Here is a 26,224-nt window from a genome sequence, read left to right as displayed (position 1 = left end):
CTTTGTATGGGTTGTTGACGAGGTACAGACAAGGAGTTTTGAGACCGGTAGTGAAGCCTAAACTCGCCGGAGCTCGTCCGAAAATTGCAGAACATAACTGAGTCACCGTCGGGTTTCCGGGCTTCGATACGTGGAAACCGGCGTACTATTCCATGATCCACCACCACAGGGAGGCGCGCAAGTAGGAGACGAAGCGATCTGAACTGGCCTGGTCGCCTAAAACCGCAGGGAGTCGGCCGGAAAAGTCGGGTCGGGTCAGAAGAAAAATTTCTCCTTAAAAGACGCTCATGCAGAGAGAGGGAGAAAAAAATAGGGATATTACAAAAACCTCGAGGCTTCCTCACCTATGCTATTTATTTCAGTATACTAGTATAGTAGAAGAAATAGCCGTTAAAAGGTGGCATATTAGGGTTTTTAAAAGAGAACACACACATGTACGTACGCTTGCATGTAATTATGTAGGGTCCCAGAAGTTGCTACTCTTTCTCATGTTATTTATAAAACAGAGAAAACACATACATAAATAATCGAAAAAGAAAACACATACATACATTATACATATATATATCCATGTATATATACAAATTATGATTGTATATATATAGACCCCACTCAACCACTCCATCGTCCATTTCATTCTCCATTCTCTCAGTAAGGCAGAAAGTACTTAGGCAGAGAGTAAGCTATTCGATCTTCGGGGCACCTCAGGTCAATTTCCAAAACAATGTCGTCCGGATCCAACCCCCTTATTCCCAGCTGTTGCCGCTATGTCTTGGTGTACTCATCCACAAGTGCTCCTGAGGGTTTGTCATGGGTGGCTTACACAACCAATGGGGAGGATGAACTAAGTGCCGCATGCTGTGATATGTATCGTACACGGGGTGATCCTCACCTCAAGCATGAAATATCTTTTTACTGCACCAAATTTAATTCGCCTTCCGATCCGTATTATTTGGTCGCCAGTGAGCCTGAGGTGATCAGATTATGCAAAAATTTGACTGTACAAAAGACTCCACAAACTAGGTGATATTACGCAGAAATCAACTAGAGTCCTCTGCTCTCTATTAAACAAATACAAAAAAAGGGAAAAGAGAAAAGAGAGAGAGAGAGAGAACAAATGAACAAAAACTTAATATCAGTAATTAAGTACTGAGTCATTATAAAATGGTTGAAATATCATGTTCTTACAAGCTATTAAAATATTGGGGAGCTGATCAGATTAAAACATCCACCATGGTCCTTAAAACATTCAATGCTGGTTGATGAAGGGGCAGTACTTCATTGGGGTATCAGGGTACTATCAAACACTAACTAATCTAATTATGAAGCATATAAATAAGCTCATATCTGAAATGACAAAAAAAATGTCTAGTGAATTCTTAATGTTTCAACTTCCATAACAACAAAAGAGAAATGAGTAGAAGCCTTATGAACAGAACGAAATACTTAAAAATGCATCCATGACCCAATTCAAATCCTTGAGAATTTGAAATTTTTTAATAAGAACACAGCTTAACTATGGATCAGTTACATAACCAGAAAAAGATGACCCATCAAGTCCAACAAGGTTGAATAAAAAATATATTAAGTTTGATGCTACAAATATTACAATGATGAAAACTAACAATGATGCACGTTCAGATCTACAAGCCTCCAAACAACAGGTTATCTATTCAATTTTCTCTGTTCTATACACCTTACATTTTCTTGGCCATTTTTTACCCACTATATATATGTGTAGAAAATCAAACAATTTCTTAGGTCCTTCTTTAATCATGTAACTGTAATAAGAATGTATGCAAATGATTCAACATAAGACAAAACGCAAGAAAGCAGTAGATGTTTTGGTAAGAACGTGTAATATCCCGGAATTTTATAATTATTTTTAAATTATTGTTCGGAAATATTTAAATTAGTGGTGATCCGATTACATAGTACGAGGGAGAAAACGAAAGTGTTCGAGTATTTTATACTCATAAATGTTACCGTGAGGGGTCAAGAGTTGACTTTTAATCTGTTAGGAATTTCAAAAAACTTCATTTATGAAAGTCGTAAGAAATTCCTTCAAATTCAGACATTCTACAACTGCAAGTTGCTATGTTGGATACCTTCTCATGTACAAGCGTCCGCATTCTACAGTTTTGAGCAAACACTCTTTTAGTCTTATAAACACAATGATCACCATTTTCCTTTACAACATCAACAATGCAACTATTACCATCATGGAGCTGAACCTAAAAGTATTGAAAATACTTTTTGTTATACAAATGAGCCATGGTCTTCAACCAATTCTTGATGTCTTTGATGATCAATTTCCCTATTGAATCGTGTGACAAAATACATCAAAGAGTTTTCATGATTATAGTAACGCTTGAAGAAAGCATGTGCAGATTCTACTCTTTGGTTGCTTGACAGCCTACTGAAAAGTACTTATTTACATATGCTGGAATCCACTTGTCTCACAATTTATACATTAAATCAAACAATGAATTACGGGTTTGTAGACTCTTCTGCAATTCTTCAAACCATCTCCTTTCAAATTCCCCTAGAGACTGAATCCCATATGCAGGCCTTGAAAGAATCATAGTACTTGTTCATAAACTTCATACTAGTCTTATCTTGAAACTTTCTTAGAATATGCCACACACAATATCTGTGAAATGTGTTTGGCAGAACATGAGCAATTGGCTTAGCCATTGCTTGATCTTGATCGGTGATAATAACCTTCGAAGCACCTTTAGGCATTACTACAAACCATGTGTTTAACAACCAAACAAAGGAATTAAAATTCTCATTACTCAAAAATGCAATCCAAAAACCACTGTTTGTCTGTGGTGATTCACGCCTACTAATGGAGCAAAAAACATGTAGTAACGTTTGGTGTGGTATGTTGTATCAAATACAACCGCATCACCATAATGGGAATTTAATTTTTTTTCCCACCTGAATCAACCTAAAAACATCTAATAAGCATGTTTTCTTCATCTGTATCAAATGCAAAAAGAAATCAGGATTCTTTTCTTGCTCAGCTTTGAAGTGCTCATATAAAATGTCAATGTCATGACACTTGACAAGATTTCTCTCATCTCGCACCGCATTTCTCAAATTTCTTTCTATGCATCCAACATTTTCATGTCCACCGGCTTGTGCCTCTAATAATTCAAATTGTTGGTATATCGGAATGTCCACCCATGTCAAGTCTTCTATCAGATTGTTTTTTGCTGCAGACATGCTACGGTGTGATGTTAACAAGTGAACTCTACTTGGCGTTGTCGGTGAATGATTGTGTTCCTCCTTGAAGGTTTTGACCACGTAATTACTTCATGACATAAGGTTAGTTTTGCATTGCACCCTGTTTGAGTATTTCGACAGTCTCTTTCCTCAACCTCATTGTTATTTCTCCATGTCTCATCAGTTTCCCCTTCTCTGAAACAAACATATTGTTTCCAATATACTATACCATTCTTCTTTGTCTCCTTACTCTTTCGGACACTAAAACCAACTTTACATGCATAATCATTATAAAACTTATAGGCTACATCTAATGAATTGAACTGCTGCCCAGGTTTTGGCTTCATATCATCTTCAACTTCAAGAACATAAGGCAATTGCACGTTGCCCGTCCATTGCTCTTGTATAACCTCCATAATGCCGAGACCATTGCAACTGGTCAAAGATTTTAAAAACATGAAGTATAAATAAGGCATAAATGCCGATTTGCACCCCAAACTCGGCTGAAATTATCAATTTGTACCCTGAACTTGCATTTGAGTCAATTTACCTCCTAAACTTGGTAAAAATTGCCGATTTACACTCCGAACTTGTATTTGAGTCAATTTACCTCATAAACTTGGTAAAAATTACCGATTTGCACCACATCCGTTAAATTTAACTGTTTTTATCCAACTTTACGTCACATGTCATGCACATGAGGGGTAATTTTGTCATTTTCTATTTATATTTTTCTTAAAAATAAATAAAAATATTCTTTAAAATGAGGATTATTTTGTTAATCAAATTATTTATTTACATCTTTTTTTCTACCTACTTAACCCTACTTTGAATTATATATTCAATATACCCACCCATTCAAATATAGTGTGTTGTGTATAAATATATTTTTATATGTACACATTGTTGGAGGATGAACAAAACGAGAATAATAACGACGTAATAGAACAGAACATAACCGTTTATTGATTGATAATGAGGCCAATATATAGGCATTACATAACCACAATCCCGTAGGATTCAGAGTCCTAATCTATTACAGATATGCGAATCTATCTCTAACAGGAAACCTAATAAGGCTAAGACACACATAATTCTCTCTGAACACACATTTATTTTTAATTTTCAATGTATTTATTTATTTATATTTTTTCTAATGTCTTTTAACATACCATATCACATAAAATAATAAATATATAAATCAATAACATGTTTCGAAAAAACAAACATTGTAGCAAGTGTTCCTCTTAAGTAATTTTATTAATTTATTTCATTATTCAATATGAATAAATATATAATGACAATACTACCCCTTAAATACATGACATGTGACGCAAAATTGGATAGAAATAGTTAAATTTAACGGATGGGTGCAAATCGGCAATTTTTACCAAGTTTAGGAGGTAAATTGACTCAAATACAAGTTCGGGGTGTAAATCGGTAATTTTTACTAAGTTTAGGAGGTAAATTGACTCAAATACAAATTCGGGGTGTAAATCGGCAATTTTTACCAAGTTTAGGAGGTAAATTGACTCAAATGCAAGTTCGGGGTGCAAATTGACAATTTCAGCCAAGTTTGGGGTGTAAATCGGCATTTATGCCTATAAATAATCAACCATTAAGATCAACATGTGACTCCAATTTAACTATTCAATAAGCTTGATTATTATAAGAGTAAAACAAATGACACACGACCATTCTAAAAGCTCCAAATTCGTAGAAACATGCTTGGGAAATAGTCACACTACAACCACATTCAGTCAATCTCTTGTGAGATAGTCTTGAAAACCCTAAATTTCCCTATTTCTAGTACCTTTAGATCATTGTTTTTCATCTTTAACTCAATACAATCATATATTTGTATTCTTATCAGACATGGTGTAGGAAGAGAGAGCTAACCTTGGCCGGCAAAACGGAGACGAGGAGATTGGGAGAAGTTTAATCGGCAGTGTTGGGAGACAAAGCTGTCATCTTTGGTGCAGAGGCACTTGCGGCGGAGATTGATGTCGGGGGTGTCGCGGCAGAAGGCAAAAAAGATGGTTTCCACAGGACGGTTCCAGGCGAATAAGGGGAAGGGGTTGTAGGGTGAGTATCCTCTTTGGGCTGAGAAGAGGAGAATAAGAATGAGAGGCCGTGAAATTTGGTGGAAGAGAGGAAAGAGAGAGTCTGAGGAGAAAGAGAGAGAGAGAGAGAGTAATTAAAAATATTAAAAATTATGAGAAAAACATATTTTATTTATTTTAACTTCTTTTTTCTCAACTATTAAATTTCAAATTGGTTTATCTAAAGGTAATTGTCCATATCTCCCCTTACTCATCAGGTGAACGGGATTGAACATATATCATTCACATTGTTTTCCATGTGTCATAGCTTGACAGCTTGTCATATACTTATATATATATACATACCATGAAAACTACTGTATATAAAATCGAAAAGATTACGAATATTTACTGGGATTATATACTAGCTAGGGTAATGAAGCCATGAAGGAGTATAGTATTAGTATTAGGTAGGGTGATGTATGCAGATATAATGCAATGGTCAGAGTTATAAAACAAACAGTGATGAGGTGATTGTCACCACAAAATTAAACAGCCGGCAGCTGCCAAGAACATACCCAAGCTAGCTGCTTCCTTGACCATATCAGTTTCGAATACCTATCTCTATACGTACTGGAAGCTATCTCCTAGCTAAAGGTTAGTATTGATCGAAGGAATTATATGACTCAATGATCTAATCTGAACAAGCTATATATAATAATATATAAGTCATTATGTTTCAAAGGTCGATCATACGATTATTTTTTGCTCTAGTAGTTAAAGAGACTAGCTACTACTCACATGCGTGTAGACTCGAAGTAGTCCCAACTTCCCCTTAGTTATACATGCAAAAGAGGAAAACAATGAGAGAAGAAAATGGGACGAGTCTGACCGAGCATTGATCGACGACCCGTCTTTGGCTGTCTATACATCGTATATACATAGTACCTACCCAAAAATGTGGTCCCTATATTACAAGCCGAAACTAAATTAACTGAAAATACATGATATTTAAAACTTCAACAATTGTTCCAAAACACAATTAAATGGTCCTGAGGTGAATATGTAATTGGATAGTTCGAAGATCTGTATGATAAATGAGAAAATTGAAAAGTCTCAATAGAAGGACTCATTCTACCAAAGAGTTGCATGTAGTGGAAATATATATATATATATATATATATGTTTCATGCAAGGTATTCAAGTCGTCCCAAGTAGTGGCATACTGCGTTCAATTTCCGATATCGATGGATCTTTCTAATGTACTCAATGAAGCTTTTGTACCAATACCTCGTCCATTCTTTTAAAGAGAGTGGTTGGGTGGTGGAGGAGGAATTGTTCGAGTTGGAGGTTGAAGAGAAGAGGCCATTTCCATGGTTGAGTCTGTTACAAATAATATCATGTGCTTGTAAGATGAGCATCAGAGCATGTTTGTGGTACCTCCAATTGTTATGTCTATCTATTCTATGATCAAGAGTAGCTAGGGCCTAGGGGTGATCCACAGTCAATATATTGACCCATCTAGCTGCCTTCATAATTTAAATTCTGATTAAGTAATGTCCTAGTTTTTACAAGTTTTGTAAACCCTCCGGCCAATTGATTACTCCTCTTTAAAAAAAAAGTATGAATTAAAGATACCTTAAAATTATGATAAACTATATATTTTTATTGTTCACTGCTTTTAAATTTACACATATGTTTTGTTTTTAAAAATCTTTGTATTGATGCTATGTAGGTGGGGATATAGACAATAATGGTACGAGCACAAGTTCAAGCAACTTAACTGAAGCTTTTACCAAAGCAGATATAAGTAATGAGAGGCCAGAGATGCAGCAGGTAAATCAATACGAGCTTTCTCAGAGACTCAGACATTCCAATCCCGGAAACTGCACACTCAATCTCTCTGTTTGCATTTTTGGTGCAAGAACGTAATGACATTAACATCTTGCAATTGCATCAATTAACAAGCACCATGCATAATTGCATACCATGCATATTATATATAGATACACCACACCATGCATTAACATAGCTGCATTACAATAACTCGATCTGATTGTACCATGCATGCATTGTTATGTTTTCCTCGATGCATGTAATAATTAAGACTTTAACCGCACACTCATTCTGTTGTACTTAGTTGTGGCCCTTACATGGCTTTAACATGGCCATAGTCGTCTCGTTCAAAAACGTTACTAACTTCCATTGCAGAAATGAAATACTTTACCAACGCAGTTATTTGGCAATTTTGCCCTGCATTCTTTTGATTTTGTCTTGCATAAACTACTATTTGATTCTGATGGCCTGATCGATAGAACCATAGGTTCTGGCAATCTGGCATGGTTTTTCAAAATCAAAAGAAAAATTAAACCATGCAGTATATGCATAGCGCTAAATACTATAATTGGCAGAGCGTGTTTGATTATACTTGTCACCTAGCAAATTCAACATTTTGGCAATCTAGCCATTTTAAGAAGTTCTACATACGAATGAAAACAAGGAAGAAGGAGATATTTGAACCACGAGTGAAGAGAACAAATTTGAGAACGTAAAAATTCTTCGACAAAAAAAAAAACAGAGAACGTGAAAATTGTGGGAGTAATGTTCCAATAAAAAAAAACGAAACAAAGTGAGGATAACGAAAAACCGAACATGCATTCTTCACCAGAAAAGGTGACCATGATTTTGATATTTTGTTCCTTACAACTACCCAAGGTTTGTTTTGTGGCTAGGATGTTCATCGAGATAAGCTTTTAATTTAAGCATATGGGAAATGTGTTTCTTGTGAAAGCATTGTCCTAATTAAATATCTCATCTACACTACACAGTACAGTCCAATTTCGTTCCAGTGTGTACATCTGTGGTGCGGGTGACATCAGTCACAGTTTTACAGTTTCATCAACAACATCAACATCATGAAGAACAAATATCTATGACGTCGGGAGCGAATAATAGTATCCAAGCTAGATAGTTTTCTATTTGTCTTATGTATAGTCTTCATGTTTTCATGATTTGTATGAATCTACCTATCTAAGAAGGGTGAACGAAATCGATTGAGAATAATGCAGAAAGAGCATAACAAGGAGAAGAAGCAATGTATAAAGTGATTGCTTTGATCCAACATGTTACTTGTCGGCATTTCTGGTGCCGCCATCCAGTTCCTGCTGGCGTCCCCTGTCGAACCTGCAGCTCCGGCCAGCTTCAGCCGGCAACGGCCGATTTTAGATATTTTATGGTATTGGTTGATGCATCGAGATTGTGATGCTTCTTGTTATTTCTAATGCCTTCATGGCACTTACTGATGCCAATCGCTCGTTTTGCAAAGCTTGTTCTTTTGTTAAATTTCAAGGAAGTCCTTTTGTTAAAGCTTCGACCAAGAACATTACATTCTTACAATGTATCCAAGGTGACATTTGTGGACCTATTCAACCAGAATGCAGACCTTTTAGATATTTTATGGTATTGGTTGATGCATCGACGCATTGGTCACACGTCGCTTTGCTATCCATAAGGAATGCTGCATTTGCTAGTTATTATCTGAAATCATCAAACTTCGGGCACACCACCCCGACTATCCTATTAAATCCATTCGTTTGGATAATGGTGGAGAATTCATCTCCAATTTGATGATTAATGCATGTTTATTGGGATCGAAGTTGAACATCTCGTTCCTCATGTTCATTCACAGAACGGTCTAGCTGATCGGTTCGATTACTCGAGATCAATATTAACCCTGTAAGCATCGTTAGTAGTATAAAGCAAGAGGGTATCGTTCACAAACCGGGGATCCAACCAGGGTAAAGAATCACAAACATTTAACAACGAATTCATAAGAGTTTAAAAGTTTTGAGATATATTTTGGATCAAACAGAAAAATAAACCTAAACTAATATATACATGTGATCAACCAACCAACATATAAGCAATTACCAAACAAATAACATAAGAACAAAGGTAACGAAATCTAATCTCATTTAAGTTCATGCCGTAAGGTTCATTATACATCCTAAAATCGGTTATGTAGTTAAGTTCCTCCCAAGGTTCCTAACTCAATGACACTTTAACACATTCGAACTCAACCCCAGCCTCATTCGAAATCTAACATACCAATTTATCATGCAATTACGTATCACATAAAGAAATTAACATATTCAAAGGCACAAGTCTAACCGAACCTAGGGAATAATCGGTGAAGGTGACAAAGAACAAACAATTAATCAACTCCCAAGTATCAAAATTATTTATAACTTTGGATTATTACACATGCAACGTCAACTTCCGGGTATCAATCACACACATAAGTAAGAACACACCGAAAAATATTTAAATAAATAAACAGAAACTCATGGCATAAAACCTAAAATCATTGAATAAAAATCGAAAACCTTAATTCATCATGTCATTCAAAAGTTATAAATATCTCATAGACAAGAATAAGAATAACTTTAACAAAACCTAAACATAAATCATCTAAGAACAAGAACATAAAAACCCGAAAATTAAACATGAAGATCATAGAGTTACACTTTATAATTCTCCTCCCAAGGTTCCTTACAGAGGTAGCACGAGATCTTCAAGAGTATGGTATCCTAGGCTCCCAAGCTTTGGACAGAAAATATGGTGAAGGGTGGTGAATTTGGATTCTATGGTTCACGGTGAATGAAAGTGTTTGGGCAGAGCTTTGGCTACACTTGTGTGCAAGGTTTATGATCATTTTACGTGGAAATGAGGTGCTATATATAGAGGAAGAAACTCAAGGGAGGCTGGCCACAAAGTCCACAAAGTTGAAACCAAATTGGTCTAGATTTTCTCAATTCGGCAGATCTGACATTTGGCCCTTGTTCTGGCCATGACGTTCTCTAAAAAATAGATATTTCGCTGATTCTAATGGAATTTGAAAATAGACTCCCATATATTTTCATCCATATAACATGCATTTTCTCAATCATTTTGAGCTGTCCAGGGGAGCCCGTCAAAGTTGGATGATCTGCACTACCAGAATTCTGATTTCTATAAGGATTGGACATTAATTGCATATCTTCTTCCTCCTTTAATGCTGATTTCTTTTGCATAAATTTCTTCCTTTGAATTAGGGAGGCAGAAAAAGTCTTTAATTGCTGCAGCCATATTTGATTATTCTTACTTATTCTCATTAATTTGCTGCATGCCTTCTTTGACTTTCTTACCTCTTCTCATTAATTTGCTGCATTCCTTCTTTGACATTCTTTGGTGCATGAATTTATGGAGATTCTGACACATATTTGTGCTCTATATGCAGGAGAAACAAGGTCCTAAGTTTCCCTCATAGCCCTTTGATCAAAAGCAAATCAATGGCTGAGATAATTCCGCCAAGCTCACTGGACCTCCGAGTAATGATTCGGTCATATCTCCATGTAGGAATAAAATATTGATTGATTCCAAATCCTACAGAAACTAGACTCACACAGCTTTCTATCCATATAAGGTACGGCTTCTAACTCGATCGGAACTATCCAAGGGAGCCCGTCGAAGTTGGACTATGAATCTTGACAGCATTTTGATTCTTGCATGGATTGAGCTTTTAAGTGCATATCTTCTTCTTTTTCCTTGTGGAACTAGGATTGCTTTCTTTCTCCAACATGGATTTTTATTTCCTAATAAGAATAAGTACGTTAGAAACAAATAAATATGAAAGGATGAATCCTACTCGAACAAGGAATCATATCTCAACAAGAATTCTTAACACTTAGCACGATTTCATCATCAAATTCACTCATAATTGATATAAGCTCTACCTAGACACTTATTCATACAAAAGAAACTAAAACATACTAAATAAGAGGTAACATAGAGTAAGAATAGGCCATAATCACATTAAGAACGTCACACTTTGTGCTCCTATCACTAGTAGAGGCTACCATCAAGCGTATTCAGCTTGTTGCTCGGGCAATGGTTATGGGTACTAACTTGCCGATCTCTGCGTGGGGATATGCAGTGTTGCATGCAGTGACACTTATTCATTTCAGACCCGCAGCTAGCCAAGCGTTTAGTACGTACCATATGGTAAATGGTTACGAACCCAATATTTCACACTTACGCATTTTTGGTTGCGCCGTCTATGTGCATATTATGCCTCCACTGCTTACTAAGATGGATCCTCAGAGACGATTAGGTATCTATGTTGGCTATAATTCCCCAACGATTGTCCAGACTTAGAACCAACCACCAGAGATCTCTAAACTGCAAGATTTGCAGATTGTCACTTTGATGAGATATGCTTCTAGTCGTTAGAGGGAGATGGGAATGTTATCATTCCAAATAAACATCAGGAATTGACGTGGTGTGTCCCCACTATGTCTCATTATGATCCATACACTTCTCAAAGTGAGTTAGAAGTGCAACGCATTATCGACCTCCAGAAAGTCGCGGATTCAAAGCCCGTATCTTAGTCCACCAGTCGAACTACACGCAGAAGATGCTTCGATGTTTCAATATGGATCTATGCAGTCCATTGTCTACTCTTATGGTCCTCTGAAGTCTAGATATCAAGAAGGATCCATTCCGTCCTAAAGAGGAGGATGAAGAAGTTCTTAGTCCTGAAGTTTCATACCTTAGTGCAATTGGGGCACTATTGTATCTTGCTCAATGCACTAGACCGGACATATCTTTCGCAGTGAACTTATTAGCTAGATTTAGCTCCGCGCCTACGCTACGTCATTGGAATTGAATCAAGCATTTGTTTCAATACTTGAAAGGTTCCCTTGGCATGGGATTGTTCTACCCCTATTGCAGAGAGAACACCGCCACGGTATCTCCCCACACCACCGTCATCGTCGACCCCGGCCTTGCCGCCGTACGCCGCAGCGACGCCGCCATAGCGTGGAAATCGTGCACGGTGTCGAGAGCAGTAACCAGTCTCGTACAGCTCCTTTCCCCAATACAAACACTCCAAATAACTTGTTAGTTGGTTATGCCGACGCAGAGTACCTCTCTGACCGTCACCAGACTCGTTCTCAAACTGATTATGTGTTTACCATTGGGAATACGGCTATATCTTGGAGATACACGAATCAAACTCTTGTTGCTACTTTTTCGAATCATGCGGAGATCATCGCTCTCTATAAAGCAATTAAAGAATGTGTTTGGCTACGATCACTCGTTCGTATTCGTGATTCTTGTGGATTAGTTTCTACAATTGATCAACTTACGTGCATTTATGAAGATAATGTTGTTTGCATAGAGCAGACAAAGTTAGGTTTCATCAAGGGAGACAACACCAAGCATATTTCGCCCAAGTTCTTCTACAACGTTCAACAACAGAAGTTCTTGAATGTTCAGGTCAATCAAGTGAGTTCAGAATCCAATGTTGCGGGTTTGTTCACTAAGTCTTTGCCTAAATCTACTTTTGTGAAACATGTGAAGAGCATTGGCATTCGTCGTTTATCGAAACTTTAGAGTTTGGTAGACTTCAGGGGAAGTCTACATCACATGTTAAGATCTTTAAGTAGTTGGTGTATTGTGCTCTTTTCCACTTCGATCAAGCTTTTTATTTTACCCAAGAGGTTTTTGTTTTGGTCAACAAGGTTTTTACCGAGGCAACGTTGTGTGGCATGCAACCTAGACATGGGACACAAGGGCAAGTGTTCCAGGAGAATTAATATTCTACCTTTGTGTGTGTCTTAGCCTAATAGGTTTCCTGTTAGGAGATAGATTAGCATCTCTGTAATAGATTAGGACTCTGAATACTACGGAATTGTGATTTTGTAATGCCTATATATATGTTTTCATATCATTCAATAAAGATAAAGTTATTTCATCATGTATCATATCATTCATATCCAATAGTTTATCTTGCATAAACTATTATTTGATTCTGATGGCCTGACCGATAGAACCATAGGTTCTGGCAATCTGGCATGGTTTGTCAAAATCAAAAGAAAAATTAAACCATGCAGTATATGCAAAGCGCTAAATACTTGGCAGAGCGTGTTTGATTATACTTGTCACCTAGCAAATTCAACATTTTGGCAATCTAGCCATTTTCAGAAGTTGTACATACGAATGAAAACAAGGAAGATGGAGATATTTGAAACCACGAGTGAAGAGAACAAATTTGAGAACGTAAACAGTCTTCGACCCAAAAAAGAGAGGGAACGTGAAAATTGTGCGAGTAATGTTCCAATAACAAAAAACGAAACAAAGTGAGGATAACGAAAAACCGAACATGCATTCTTCACCAGAAAAGGTGACCAATGATTTCGATATTTTGTTCCTTACAACTACCCAAGGGTTGTTTTGTGGCTAGGATGTTCATCGAAATAAGCTTTTAATTTAAGCATATGGGAAATGTGTTTCTTGTGAAAGCATTGACCTAATTAAATATCTCATCTACACTAAGAACAGTCCAATTTCGTTCCAGTGTGTACATCTGTGATGCGAGTTTCATCAACAACATCAACATCATGAAGAACAAATATCTATGACGTCGGGGCAAGAAGTTAAACTTGCTGGACCGAATAATAGTATCCAAGCTAGATAGTTTTCTATTTGTCTTATGTATAGTCTTCATGTTTTCATGATTTGTATGAATCTAACTATCTAAGAAGGGTGGACGAAATCGATTGAGAATAATGCAGAAAGAGCATAACAAGGAGAAGAAGCAATGTATACAGTGAACACGATTGGAAGGCTGAGATGAGAGCCTGAGAGGTAGCAGCAAGCCAGCAGCAAGTGTTAGATACTAATTCTTTCGGAGGGAAAAGGAAATACATGTTAAGGTGGAAATCAAAATGGGGTCGTTTTTCTTTTCTATCTCACTTTTGTTCATCGATGGTTTTATTCGGACACTCTGGATTGCACCAATTTTGATTGCCCTAGAAACAGTTGTATCACATAATGGGGATAATGACACTTTTTTTAAGTGTTCTATATTGTGCTAGTGGACCCCAAACTCTATCTAATTTGATCTCCTCTATTATAGTTTTAGACAGATTATATATAACTATTGTGCTTAACATGCCCGTCTAATTTTATCTGCATATGGTGTCTCTTAAATCAAACAAGACTTAGTGCACCCTAGCTTTTATTAATCAATTTAAGTACTCCAAGCTTTATTTTGAAATGCAATAGATTTATGTCAGAATTTATTTCATCGTTGGCTCATCTATAAAACAAAACAAATATTTATTTGTGTGTGAATAGCACCACTCTTCTTTACTTATTTCTTTACCCTTCATTATATTACGTACGCTGATGTCTTTTATGTCGGCGGATTTCTCTATCAAGAATCTCTCCTGCAACGAGGAAAAAGTGTGATTAAGTTTTTTCTGCCAACCGCACAAATATTATAATGATCGAACAAATTATTTGTCTAAAAATAGAAATAGTCCAATTTTGATTGTGCCAAAACCTATATCACTTTCCAGAACTTGCCTTTTATCACTACCCAGCCATTGATTTGAAATTAAAGGCTATGAAACCTTAAGAGTGGTAGCCTAAACCAAAACTCAAACCCCTACTAATTACTTTTCTTTTTGATTTACACAGGTATATAACCTCATCTCAATCACTATCACATATACACAAACAAGAACAAAGACCATGGCATGGGGCACCTATATAGGTGAAATTACATGTAACATTGGATCAAAGCAATCACATGTAACATGTTTCAAATACGCAAGTTTGGCTTGCTGCCTATATAGGTAAAATCAGTCATTTCTGCACGTTTTCGGGTGCTACCCAGGAACCCAACATTTCATTTAAGGATCAAAATCCTTTGCTCCTATAGTCCTATAATCTAATTGGTACTAAAAACAAAGTGTAGACACATGAAATTTAATGATCTAAATTATCTTCGTTAAATAATTATCTTGAAAAATGAGGAAAATGTCAAGTTGCGCCTTCAAGAGTTAGAAGCTTTGGACGAGAAGAGGCTTGATGCACAACAACACCTGGAATGCTACCAACTTCGGATGTCACACGCCTTCAACAAAGGTGTTCGACCACGATCATTTAAAGTTAATGATTTAGTTCTTGCTATTTGAAGACTCATCATTATGACGCACAAGACTGGCTCCAAATTCAAGTCAAAGTGGCATGGTCCTTACGTCGTCAGAGAAGTATACACCAATGAAGCTTACAAAATTGTGGCGGAAGACGGTCTGAGGATCGGTCCCATTAATGAAAAATTCTTGACGAAGTACCATGCTTGAAAACGTCAACGCATGCTCCAAGTCTGCACAAGCCTAAACTGCATAAGACAAAAAAAATGCTCCACGCCTGCATGAGCTGACACTGCACGAGGCACCAAAAACAAAACCCTTGAACTACGTGATGACGTGAATCCTTATTTAGAAGGATACGTAGGCATCTTGAGAATAACAATCTTGAGAATAACAATCTTAAATATATAAGGGTTTGATTGAAAAAATAAAGGAGCAAATCCTGATCATTCAAGTCAGCTGTCACATCCAGGTCTAACCCTTGAAGCTGCTACGACATTCTTCAAAAAACTGGCTCGTAACTTCTTTGCCTCTTTAATCTCGGTTCCAGTCAGTTCTGGAATATCTCGGATTTGGCACTTCTTCTTTGACTTGAAGCTGCTCCGACGTTCTACAATTCTTCTGTTCTAGATCAACAAGCCTTGCATCTTGAAGAAAACTCTTGAAAACCGCCGTGGTGACTGTGATGCATAAAGCTTAACACGCTTTTGTTGACTGCTGTCAAGTCCATGAAATGAAAGCAGTCAAGCAATTAGGTCGTCTACGTTCTTCAAACTCTTGAAAGCCGTCATGATGAATGTGATGCGTAAAGCCTAACACGCTTTTGTTGACTGCTGTCAAGTCTATGAAATGAAAGCACTCAAGCGATTAGGTCGTTTATGTTCTTCAAACTCTTGAAAGCCGCCATGGTGAATGTGATGCGTAAAGCCTAACACGCTTTTATTGACTGCTGTCAAGTCCATGAAATGAAAGCAGTCAAGCGATTAGGTAGTCTACGTTCTTTAAACTCTTGAAAGCCGCCATGGTGAATGTGATGCGTAAAGCCTAACACGCCTTTGTTGACTGCTGTCAAGTCTATGAAATGAAAGCACTCAAGCGATTAGGTCATTTACGTTCTTCAAACTCTTGAAAGCCGCCATGGTGAATGTGATGCGTAAAGCCTAACACGCTTTTATTCACTGTTGTCAAGTCTATGAAATGAAAACAGTCAAGTGATTAGGTCGTTTACGTTCTTCAAACTCTTGAAAGCCGCCATGGTGAATGTGATGCGTAAAGCCTAACACGCTTTTGTTGACTGCTGCCAAGTCTATGAAATGAAAGCAGTCAAGTGATTAGTTCGTTTACGTTCTTCAAACTCTTGAAAGCCGTCTTGCTGAATGTGATGTGTAAAGCCTAAAACGCTTTTATTGAGTGCTGTCAAGTCTATGAAATGAAAGCACTCAAGCGATTAGGTCGTTTACGTTCTTCAAATTCGCCAGAAATCAACGCGTTTCGAAAGCAGTCGAATGGCTAGATTGACCGTGAGTCTCAGATTATTGTCGAAATCCTACAAAAAAAAAGTGTTCAAAGTCAGAAAAAAAAAATCAAAAGTCAAAGTCAGACTAAAAAAAGGGAGGGTCAAAGTCTGAAAAAAAATCAAAAGTCAAAGTCAGACTAAAAAAAGTCAAAGTCTGAAAAAAATCGAAAAGTCAAAGTTAGACTTAAAAAAAATGTCAAAGTCAGACCAGTAAAAAAAACTGGTTGCACGAAAGTACAACCGTACTGAATCATTCAATGATTCAATTATACAATTGACATGTTTCTCAGACCTCTCGGCTCTGCTCCGATCCCTTCTGTTTTTTACCTAACAATGGAGCTGGTATAAAAGAAGATCCTCACACTGTGTCAATCTAAGCCAACTGATGCCGAGGGAGATGATGAAGATAGTGGACTTGTCGAAGGAAATATACGACGCCGGAGACCGATGATGTTCACTACCTCGGTTCTGTCTTGGTCGGTTCTTGAGTATGGTGATCATATGGATAAGGTGGATCAGCTGGACAAGGCTAAAGATTCGTTGAAGTGGATCACTAACTGTCTTGTCAATGCTCATGTTGATGACAATGTGTTCTACATTCAGAACTTTTATAATTCCACAAGATATGGAGATGAGCTTATGTGGGCAGCTGGATGGCTTTACCATGCAACTGAGGATAATACTTACCTCGACTTTGTGACAGGGATGGAGTAGAGTTTGCTGGATTTGATTGCTTGTATTCCTAGGGGATTATCATTTGCAAGGGATGGTGAGTAAGGACAAGAAACTGGTGAATTTTATCCTCACTCATGGTCAATGCTGCTGGCACGCCGTCCCCAAGCTCGCGGGTCTGCGCCACTGTGGCAAGAGCTGCCGCCTCCGATGGATTAATTATCTTCGGCCTGACTTAAAGCGAGGGCTACTCAATGAAGCTGAGGAGCAGCTTGTTATTGACCTCCATGCTAGTCTTGGCAATAGGTGGTCTAAAATTGCTGCAAGATTGCCTGGAAGCACAGACAATGAGATCAAGAATCATTGGAATACACACATCAAGAGATCGAGCACAAGAGACAGTAGAAGCTTACCGAAAAGATTCCAGGGGTAGACACGTGTAAATGGAAACTAGAAAATCAAGAGTACCAGCTTCGTCCATCTGTGATGGAATTGAATGAATGTGGTATATGTCCCAAGTATATATATAGGCAACTTCCTTTTCATATTTCACCAAAGAGAAAGCTTCATCATTCATGTTGAAGAAACAGGCTGCAAGGATGGAATATAAGCCCATGAAAAATGCTTTCGGTGGGTGGCTTCCGAAAAAGACCATTCACAAAATAATAAAAGCAAGCAAAGATGCTTTTGGTGGGTGGGTGGCTTCTGAAAAAGATCATTCACAAAAGGGGAAAAAAAAAGCAAGTACATGCCAAAGAATGACATTGGTTGGTGCGGATATTGTCCCTGAAGTATGACATTGTATAATTACATTTCTGAAGCAGGTGTTCCACTCAAATTGGTTTTATGATCTTCATGTCCTTGATCTGCAAGCTCCACTCAAAGACCTACACAACAAGGCCAGATACCAACTCCACGGGCTGGACATGCAGGTGTGCCAATTGGAGAAAATTGGTTCATTGTTGGTGGTGGTGACAATAAGAATGGTGTTTCAGAAACCATTGTCCTAAATATGTCTACACTAGTTTGTTCTGATGCTTTCGGTGGTGGCGGTGGATGTAAAGATTTTCAAAAATTAAATTCATCTGATCAAAATATATAGTCGAAAGAATACCACAAAATTTGCGGAGCATCGGAAGCTAGCTCCACGAATTCTCCAAATCAAAGTGCATACTTCAAGCGCATACTTCAAGCGCATCTTCGGCACGTGACGATCACATGTCTGCAGCCCGGCTTGAAGTGGGGGCATTTGTAGACACATGAAACTCGTGTCAGCACATAAACGGATTATCGTAATCGAAGCTACGTGATTCCGACGTAAATTGAAAAATTGAATATCATTAACGATTCGAAATGGTAATCGGACATTTGATTAAATTAATAAATTCCTTAACAGTTATAATTAAGTCAATTATTTTCTGTTTAATTTAGTTATGAGAATAATTAATTTTAAATTTATCGGAAAATACATATTAATTTAATTATACAATTAAAGAAATTTATTAATTTAGTGTCATTAAAATATTCTACAAAATAGAAACCTTGACACTATAAATACCCCTTTCAACATGAAGAGAAGGGACTTGAGAAGAAGAGAGAAAATCACTTGAGCAAGATCACTCTCCACAAATCACGAAGTCTCTCAAGTCCACGAAGATCATCAAGTCCACCAAATCGCTCGTTCTTCATCAAATCTAAATCCAAACTCAAGTCCACGAAGAATCGTCAAGCCACCAAATCGCTCATTCTTCATCAAATCCAAATCCAAACTCAAGTCCACGAAGAATCGTCAAGCTACCAAATCGCTCGTTCTTCATCAAATCCAAATTCAAACTCAAGTCCACGAAGAATCATCAAGCTACCAAATCGCTCGTTCTTCATCAAATCCAAATCCAAATCAAACTCAAACTCTCAAGATCAAGTGCACGTCACCCTTGAGCCAAGTCATATACGGAGATAGAATCAGAGGAGTCTACAAAGATTGTAACCCCGCGCTTGATTATAAATAAATCACATTTTATTTGTATACGTGTCTGCATTCTCGTTTGTTTTCAGATTCTCGTTCTACACAAAGTATAAGCAAAAGTTACCTCAATGAAGACAGTCTTCAGTACCCTCCCAGCAAAGGCAGTGGCATTCGCTGTAATGATTTTGAGCTTCAGAGATTCAAAGACCTCGCACAGTTTCACCATTGTGTTTGTTCTCTTACTACATGTCAGGCTCACCACCACTGTCTTATCCCCCATGTACGTAACCCTAAGCTGTAACACCAAATATACCCCATATTCATTATTTAACGATGAATGATAGGTTATTATTTTCAACATATGTATTGTTGTATTATCACCTATTATTACACCATCTACATAAAATTGATCATTGAAGACTGAGATGGGTTGATTGACTTACTTCAAGGACTTCAATGGAGGAAGTTCTTGATCCTCCGGAGTCAAGACATCTTGTTCGAAAGCAGCTTTAGAAAAGTTTACTAAACATCATCAATTGTCACCAAAAGTTAAATCAACCCAAAAACAGGTAAAAAACTATGCCAAACTGGGTCGGGTTGTTGTTGCGGCATTTGGGCTTGGTGGGTTGTTGTTGATAGGTGTGAGCTTTGAGAGAAGTAGAAGTAGTAGGAGTAGATGTAGATGTAGTTGTTGCCATGAAAATGAAATAAAAATGAGATGGGGAATGAAGCTTATGTTGTCATCTAGTTTAGGGAGCATACTCAGTATAGTGAACTAAAAAAATGGCGGGTTGAATGAGAAGGCATGGTTTAGTAAAATTAGAGGCATCAATGGGTTTAAGGGGAGACTAATCTGGAAATGTTTGTTTGTATTAGAGAGAAAGAGTGAGGTCTTTGATGCCTTAATCTTTTTTTTTTATGACTCCTCTAGGGAAAAAAGGTCGGAGCTTTACTAATATCAAAGAGTTAGGGTGACAAGAATGGCTTTGGCTTTGGCTATGGGTTTTTGGGAGTTTCTTGAATTAGTTTGGTAGTCATCAGTATTAGAGAGAGAGAGAGAGAGAGAGAGAGAGAGAGAGAGAGAGAGAGAGTAGTTAACCTGGAAACAAAGAAGAAGAAAAAGAAGAAGAGGATGTTGAGGTGGAAAAATATATGATTATATACTTGTGACACTCTATACTTTAGGTGTAAAAATAGTTTTGTCCGTCTACTTTTAAATTTAATTTGTATATCTTTTAACTCTTATTTTTTAATAGTTTTGTCATTCTACTTTTAAATTAAATCTGTATATACTTTAACTCTTATTTTTTAACAGTTTTGTCAATTCCGTTAATTGACCGTCAAAAAATTCCGTTAAACCGTTAAAATGCCTAGAATACCCCCAATTCAAATCAGATTTTTTTTCTTTCTTTTCTTATGCCTTTTTTATTTTCTCTTTTGGTTTTTCTTGTTTTTAAATTTAATTCATCATATGTGCTATCAAATACATATAATTGTAATCAACACAAATTATCAAATTAATTGTAAACAAGATAAGTCTTTTTTGTCTTAGCATTGTAGAAAATAATCAAAATATGTTTGTAGAGCATCATATATAAAGGAAGTTTCTAACTGGATTTGAGTACTGACACTCACATGTCATTTTAGGCATTATCCAATTGATTATAAGATGTTTACAATTAATTTGATGATTTGTGTTGATTACAATTATATATATTTGATAGCATATATGATGAATTAAATTTAAAAACAAGAAAAATCAAAAGAAAGACCTAAAGAGAAAATAAAAAAGGCATAAGAGAAGAAAGAAAAAAATCTTATTTGAATTGGGGGTATTCTAGCCATTTTAACGGCTTAACGGAATTTTTTAACGGTCAACTAACGGAATAGACAAAAATATTAAAAAATAAGAGTTAAAGGATATACAAATTAAATTTGAAAGTAGAAGGACAAAATTATTTTTACACCTAAAATATATAATGTCACAAGTATTTAATCCAAAAATATAACATGTCTCGCCTTTTTATTTGATGAAACCCTCGCTCACTCACTATTGCTTTGCCTATTTATGTCGTCACCAAATGGTTTCTCTCTCACGTCATCCACTCCCCCGCAGCAATGTCAGCGTCACGCAGTAATCTTCGCGCGGTAATGACTTGACTACTCACTCACAAAGTAGCAATTGCAGCACTGTGCACCCCAAGTCTTGCAGTTTTTCTTTCCCCGAAATCAAACTCTTTTCTTGTAATTGCACTAGTTTAGTTTTCAGTTTCATAATTCATATGAACTTGATTCACACCTGGCTACCTCAAATCGACCTGGAAGTAATATTTTCGACGTATTCACTTTCTGGGATTAAATAGAATAGTGGCAGAGCAATGTTTCATGCTTATATCAGATCAGTCATGGCACTGATGGCAGCTTAGTTTCTACCTACTGATTATGAGATGGAGAAGGAAACTTATATTGTATGAACCTAAAGATAGCACAAAAAACTGAGTTTCAATCGATATGGACATATGGTAAGATAGCACACAAACATGGTGACCTACTCAATATACATGAAAAACATTGTTCTCGTGATCCAATTCTGAGTTTGTGTTTGAAATTTGAAGTGCTTTATGTCGTGTAGATGGGGGCATGGGGCACACCATGAGATGGTGAAAGTTGAGAAATGGTTGAGAGATTTGTACTGTAGTACGTAGCTTTAAGTTTTTAACAACCCTCTGTTTGTGTTCAGATTCCTGTGCTTTTTCTTGTCCCTGCCAAAACTTGCATGCTAATGATTATTTAATGGTAATTAGTGTTGGTCACTAGATCAAAGCTTGTTCAACAGCAGGGAGATTCGAATTCAAATTGGCAGGTTGAAAGTTGAAACCCTCAAGAGCAAGCTTATGAAGCCGAGGAAGGAGAATGAGATCTTAAAGCGCAAGCTACATTCAGATGTGGGCAGATGGCGCCGATACAAAGCATTTGGATTATGAAATCAGCCATTCTTGTCTACCTTGTGACTCTTTTTCACTAGTAGATCAACAGCACTAATGCAAAAGGTCTTGTACAGCTTTAAATGTTGGTGATCTTTGGAGATGTTTGACCGGCCATTTTTTAGGGCTCTTGGAACCTCAAGCTTAAATTTTTTTTTACTTATGTTGTCAATAGATCGATGATATAGTATTGATGTTTTCCCCTTAACACCAATTTTCCAAACTGCACTTCAAGCTTTCAATCAAGAAGGGATAAAACTGCATTCCAATTTTACCATGTTGCACGAAAACAGCCTGAAAAGGCTCACATCAACAAGAAAGGAATTCGTGGTTTTGTCACCAGTTTCGAAAGCTAATTTCTTCTTTGGTTCTACTTCACTTTCTCCAACCTTTTGCTTCGACATGAATATTAAAACTCAAGAAGAAAGCTTTAAAAAAAACTCAAGAAGAAAGGAACTCGATATCGTTGTTTTGTGAGTACTAAAAGTTACACCAGAGGTACTAACTATTAAGTCCGTGCTCAACTCAAGTAGTCAAGTACTACTTTAGCAGACATAGCATAATTCATTAGGGTTTTGTTTCATAAGGGGGATTCGACATCCTTAATTGGATATTCTTCATGCATATATTAACGTTGCATGGGAAAATATGAAACTAAAAAGAGGCCATTTGAAGCTCGTACGTAATCCATTTGAAACTCGTAGCATATCCGGGGCGAATCCAGTCCTAGCTTGACTGGGTTGGAGCCCAGGTGAAAATGAAGTCCAAAAAAAAAAACTCAATTCTCTATTAAAAAAAATTAAAACATCACGGGTCTCTTTCTGTTTCTCACGCTTTCGCGTCTTCTTATTTCAATCTCTGAAGACTTTCTCGTCTACTTCTGCTAATCTACTCTTCAGCCTCTTCTTCTAATCATTTTCTCGAGTTCTCATTCAAACTTGCATGTCACCACTCATCACTCGTCATTGCCCGTCGCCTTATTGAGTATTTTATTTGCCTATTTAGAAATTAGAATCAAAGTAGTGAAGTTTATTAATTAACATCAGACGAGATAGATACATAATGAAAGATAAAACAAAGGTGTGTAGAGATTAATTTGAAACAGTTTCATTATGATGAAAAATAACGACATAACTAATATAAGGAGAAATTTTTTTTTGCGCTTCTCCCAAATAAAAGTAATTTTACGCTTCGCATAAAGTTAGTCCTAGTGACATTTCAATCCTAAATCCGCCACTGAGCGTACCCACTTGATGTTATTGGTACATTTTTTTATTGTGATTGGTTCTTATATGTAAATAAACTTTTGTCATTTTCGCCGCATGCATGTTAATTATACCATAGCGTAATATGATTGGCTGGGTACATCACATGGCAGTGTCACGTGGTGTTGGCAGGTACACAAAATAATTACTTCTATATCTATACATTCACCCTGATTCATTATGGATTCCGTACAAGTCCTTTAGTTTCTAAATTCCATCCGCAGTCTTCACACTCTTTATTCAGTACGTTCAGGTTCTTGAAAGAAACCAAGACTCGGCAGAAACAACCGAGTTTCATTAATGGAGGGTGGCTATGAGCACCATATGCTTCTTCCAGGGCAAAGGTTTTGCCCCATGGAGGATGAACTACTCATGTACTACCTTAAGCCCAAGGTGAATGGAAAGGAGATACGCGGAGAAGAAACCGTAATCTGTGAAGTAGATTTTTATGGTGAAGAAGAACCTTGGAGTATATAGGAAAGATTTGAAGCCGAAAGAACGGACGATTTGAGAAGGAACAAAGACCTCTACTTCTTCACCAAGAAGAAGAAGGTGAGTGCAAAAGGGTCACGCACATACAGAAAAGTAGGGCGCGGTACATGGAAGGGCCAAGACGCAGCCAAGAAGATATATCTTGTTGATGATCAGAATCAGCAACAAACAAGAACTCTTCTTGGTTTCAAGAAAACCTACACTTACAGGAATGAAAAGCCCGTGCATCATGGTGACTGGATCATGTATGAATACGAACTTGATGAGTCTCAATTCATGAACAAGAAACAACTAAAACAGAATCGGTACGTTCTTTGTTTACTCAGAAAGAACGATGTATTGCCGGAAAAGAAGAGAAAGAGGCAGCAAGAAGAAGAACAAGAAGATGAGGGGATTGAAGACTATGTCGAGAATAATGACGAAGGGGATAACATGGAACCTGAATCAGTTATTGAGGAGCCTCAAGAGAAACGTCAACGTCTTGTTCCACGCACTAACAATGTGGCAGGAGCATCATCATCAGAGGACGCGTACGTCGCTGCTGAACTAGAACAATGGATTGACTTCGACCAACAATACTATAACCCACACCACCGCCATTAGAAGCTAATACACCAGCTGAACCACAACCAGCGGAAGAAAATATGGGTCAACAATATCAGATACATAACTTTTCTGCTAATGAAATAATGAACCATAACTTTCACCATGATAATAATGAGGTGCAGCAAATGAAAGCTGAAGATGGTATCATGACATCTGGGGAAGGTGATCTATATGGAGGGAAACCGAGTGATGCTATGGGTGGTGATGCATACTGGCGTCAGTCTTTTATGGATGGGCTAAATCATGTACTGGATGATGAGCAACCAAGTACCATTCACCCATGGAATGATGATTCATATTTAGATTTTAGGGAGTACGCAGCCGATTAATTAGTTAACAAATTTTCTTTTTGCATTCATCTCTACGAGAATTAACTATGTATCTGTACGTAATTCACAGGGTTTAGGCATTACGTCCCCCTTGTTATAACTTCTTCAACTAATAATATGGTTTTTTGAGGGCCTAAGCTCCCAGCCAGACTCCTTTTCAACCCCAAGTTAGAGACGTTTCAAGCATCTTAGTTGTTCACATGAAAAATACATAGTATATATCTAACTATCTATTACGTACCAGTTTGTAAGTTAGATGATCATCAGGCAGGAGAATGTGACCTGATCGAGGCTACCAATTTTGAAGACCAAAATACAGGACTTCAATTAAACTTTTCATTTTAATTGTTAGAAAAACCAACAAGCGTTACAGCCAGTCAATCAACAATGACATATCAAAAACATCAACTCCGATCCAGTAGTGTTTTGAGAAGAGTCGTCAATGAACTTTCGTGATTAGTGACCGAGTTTTTAAGGTATTGCGGAGCCTCATTTTGCAGAAGATTGAATGCTTAAAACATTAAGAAAGCCTCCTATATATAGTAGTACTTGGATGGTGGAAAATTGGGTTAGGATCAGGCGATTAGCGTTCGAACTCCCTAAAAAAAATGCCTGAAAATCATATGCATAGCTAGTACAAAAAATAAGTTACTTCCTTGATTGTTTGTGTTAATCCGAAAGTAGAATTCTACTATACATTCTTATATACACATCTGAAAGCCGAATTGTATCTTATATATATACACATTCAAAAGCCGAAGTTACACTGTATATATACAAGCATGATTCAACGGAAGATACGATCTTTGGTTTTTTGGTTAGGCGGCTAGGATAGAGAAAAACCCTAGGCACTATTACTCTAGTAAAATAAGTTTTTTTTAGGTGAATGAATAACTTCATTAGGTTTTAAGCCAATAACGACCAAGTATTCCTATGTCAAGTAGGAGGGGTCACATACAACGTACAAGAACAAACTCATTATTCCCGCAACTACCAATAAAACTGAAAGTTCAAACCAAACCAAAATCTAGTCCAAAAAGAAACTTTAAGAAAAAAACCGAAGAAAGCAATAACCTACATGCATGACAAAAGATTTGAAAACTTGGACATCAGGCATGTGATCCAAGGTGTACCCTTC

General features: G+C 37.1%; 2 protein-coding genes across 2 annotated transcripts; one reads left to right on the top strand and one right to left on the bottom strand.

Annotated features, from left to right (window-relative positions):
- Window positions 1-17,633: 17,633 nt before the first annotated feature.
- Window positions 17,634-18,108, bottom strand: LOC126790102 (uncharacterized). Its single transcript, XM_050516239.1, has 2 exons — window positions 17,858-18,108; window positions 17,634-17,776 (listed from the first exon to the last, which is right to left on the bottom strand). The coding sequence occupies exons 1-2, from the start codon at window positions 18,097-18,099 to the stop codon at window positions 17,692-17,694; spliced, it is 327 nt and encodes a 108-aa protein (XP_050372196.1). The 5' UTR covers window positions 18,100-18,108; the 3' UTR covers window positions 17,634-17,691.
- A 5,851-nt stretch (window positions 18,109-23,959) lies between these two features.
- LOC126792067 (NAC domain-containing protein 86-like) lies at window positions 23,960-24,754 on the top strand. Its single transcript, XM_050518566.1, has 2 exons — window positions 23,960-24,052; window positions 24,137-24,754. Exons 1-2 carry the CDS (start codon window positions 23,960-23,962, stop codon window positions 24,752-24,754), a joined length of 711 nt encoding a protein of 236 aa, XP_050374523.1.
- Window positions 24,755-26,224: the final 1,470 nt, after the last annotated feature.

Source organism: Argentina anserina, chromosome 4 (genome assembly GCF_933775445.1).
Source record: "Argentina anserina chromosome 4, drPotAnse1.1, whole genome shotgun sequence".
Classification (NCBI taxonomy): domain Eukaryota; kingdom Viridiplantae; phylum Streptophyta; class Magnoliopsida; order Rosales; family Rosaceae; genus Argentina; species Argentina anserina.
This window is presented reverse-complemented; position numbering and strand designations above follow the sequence as displayed.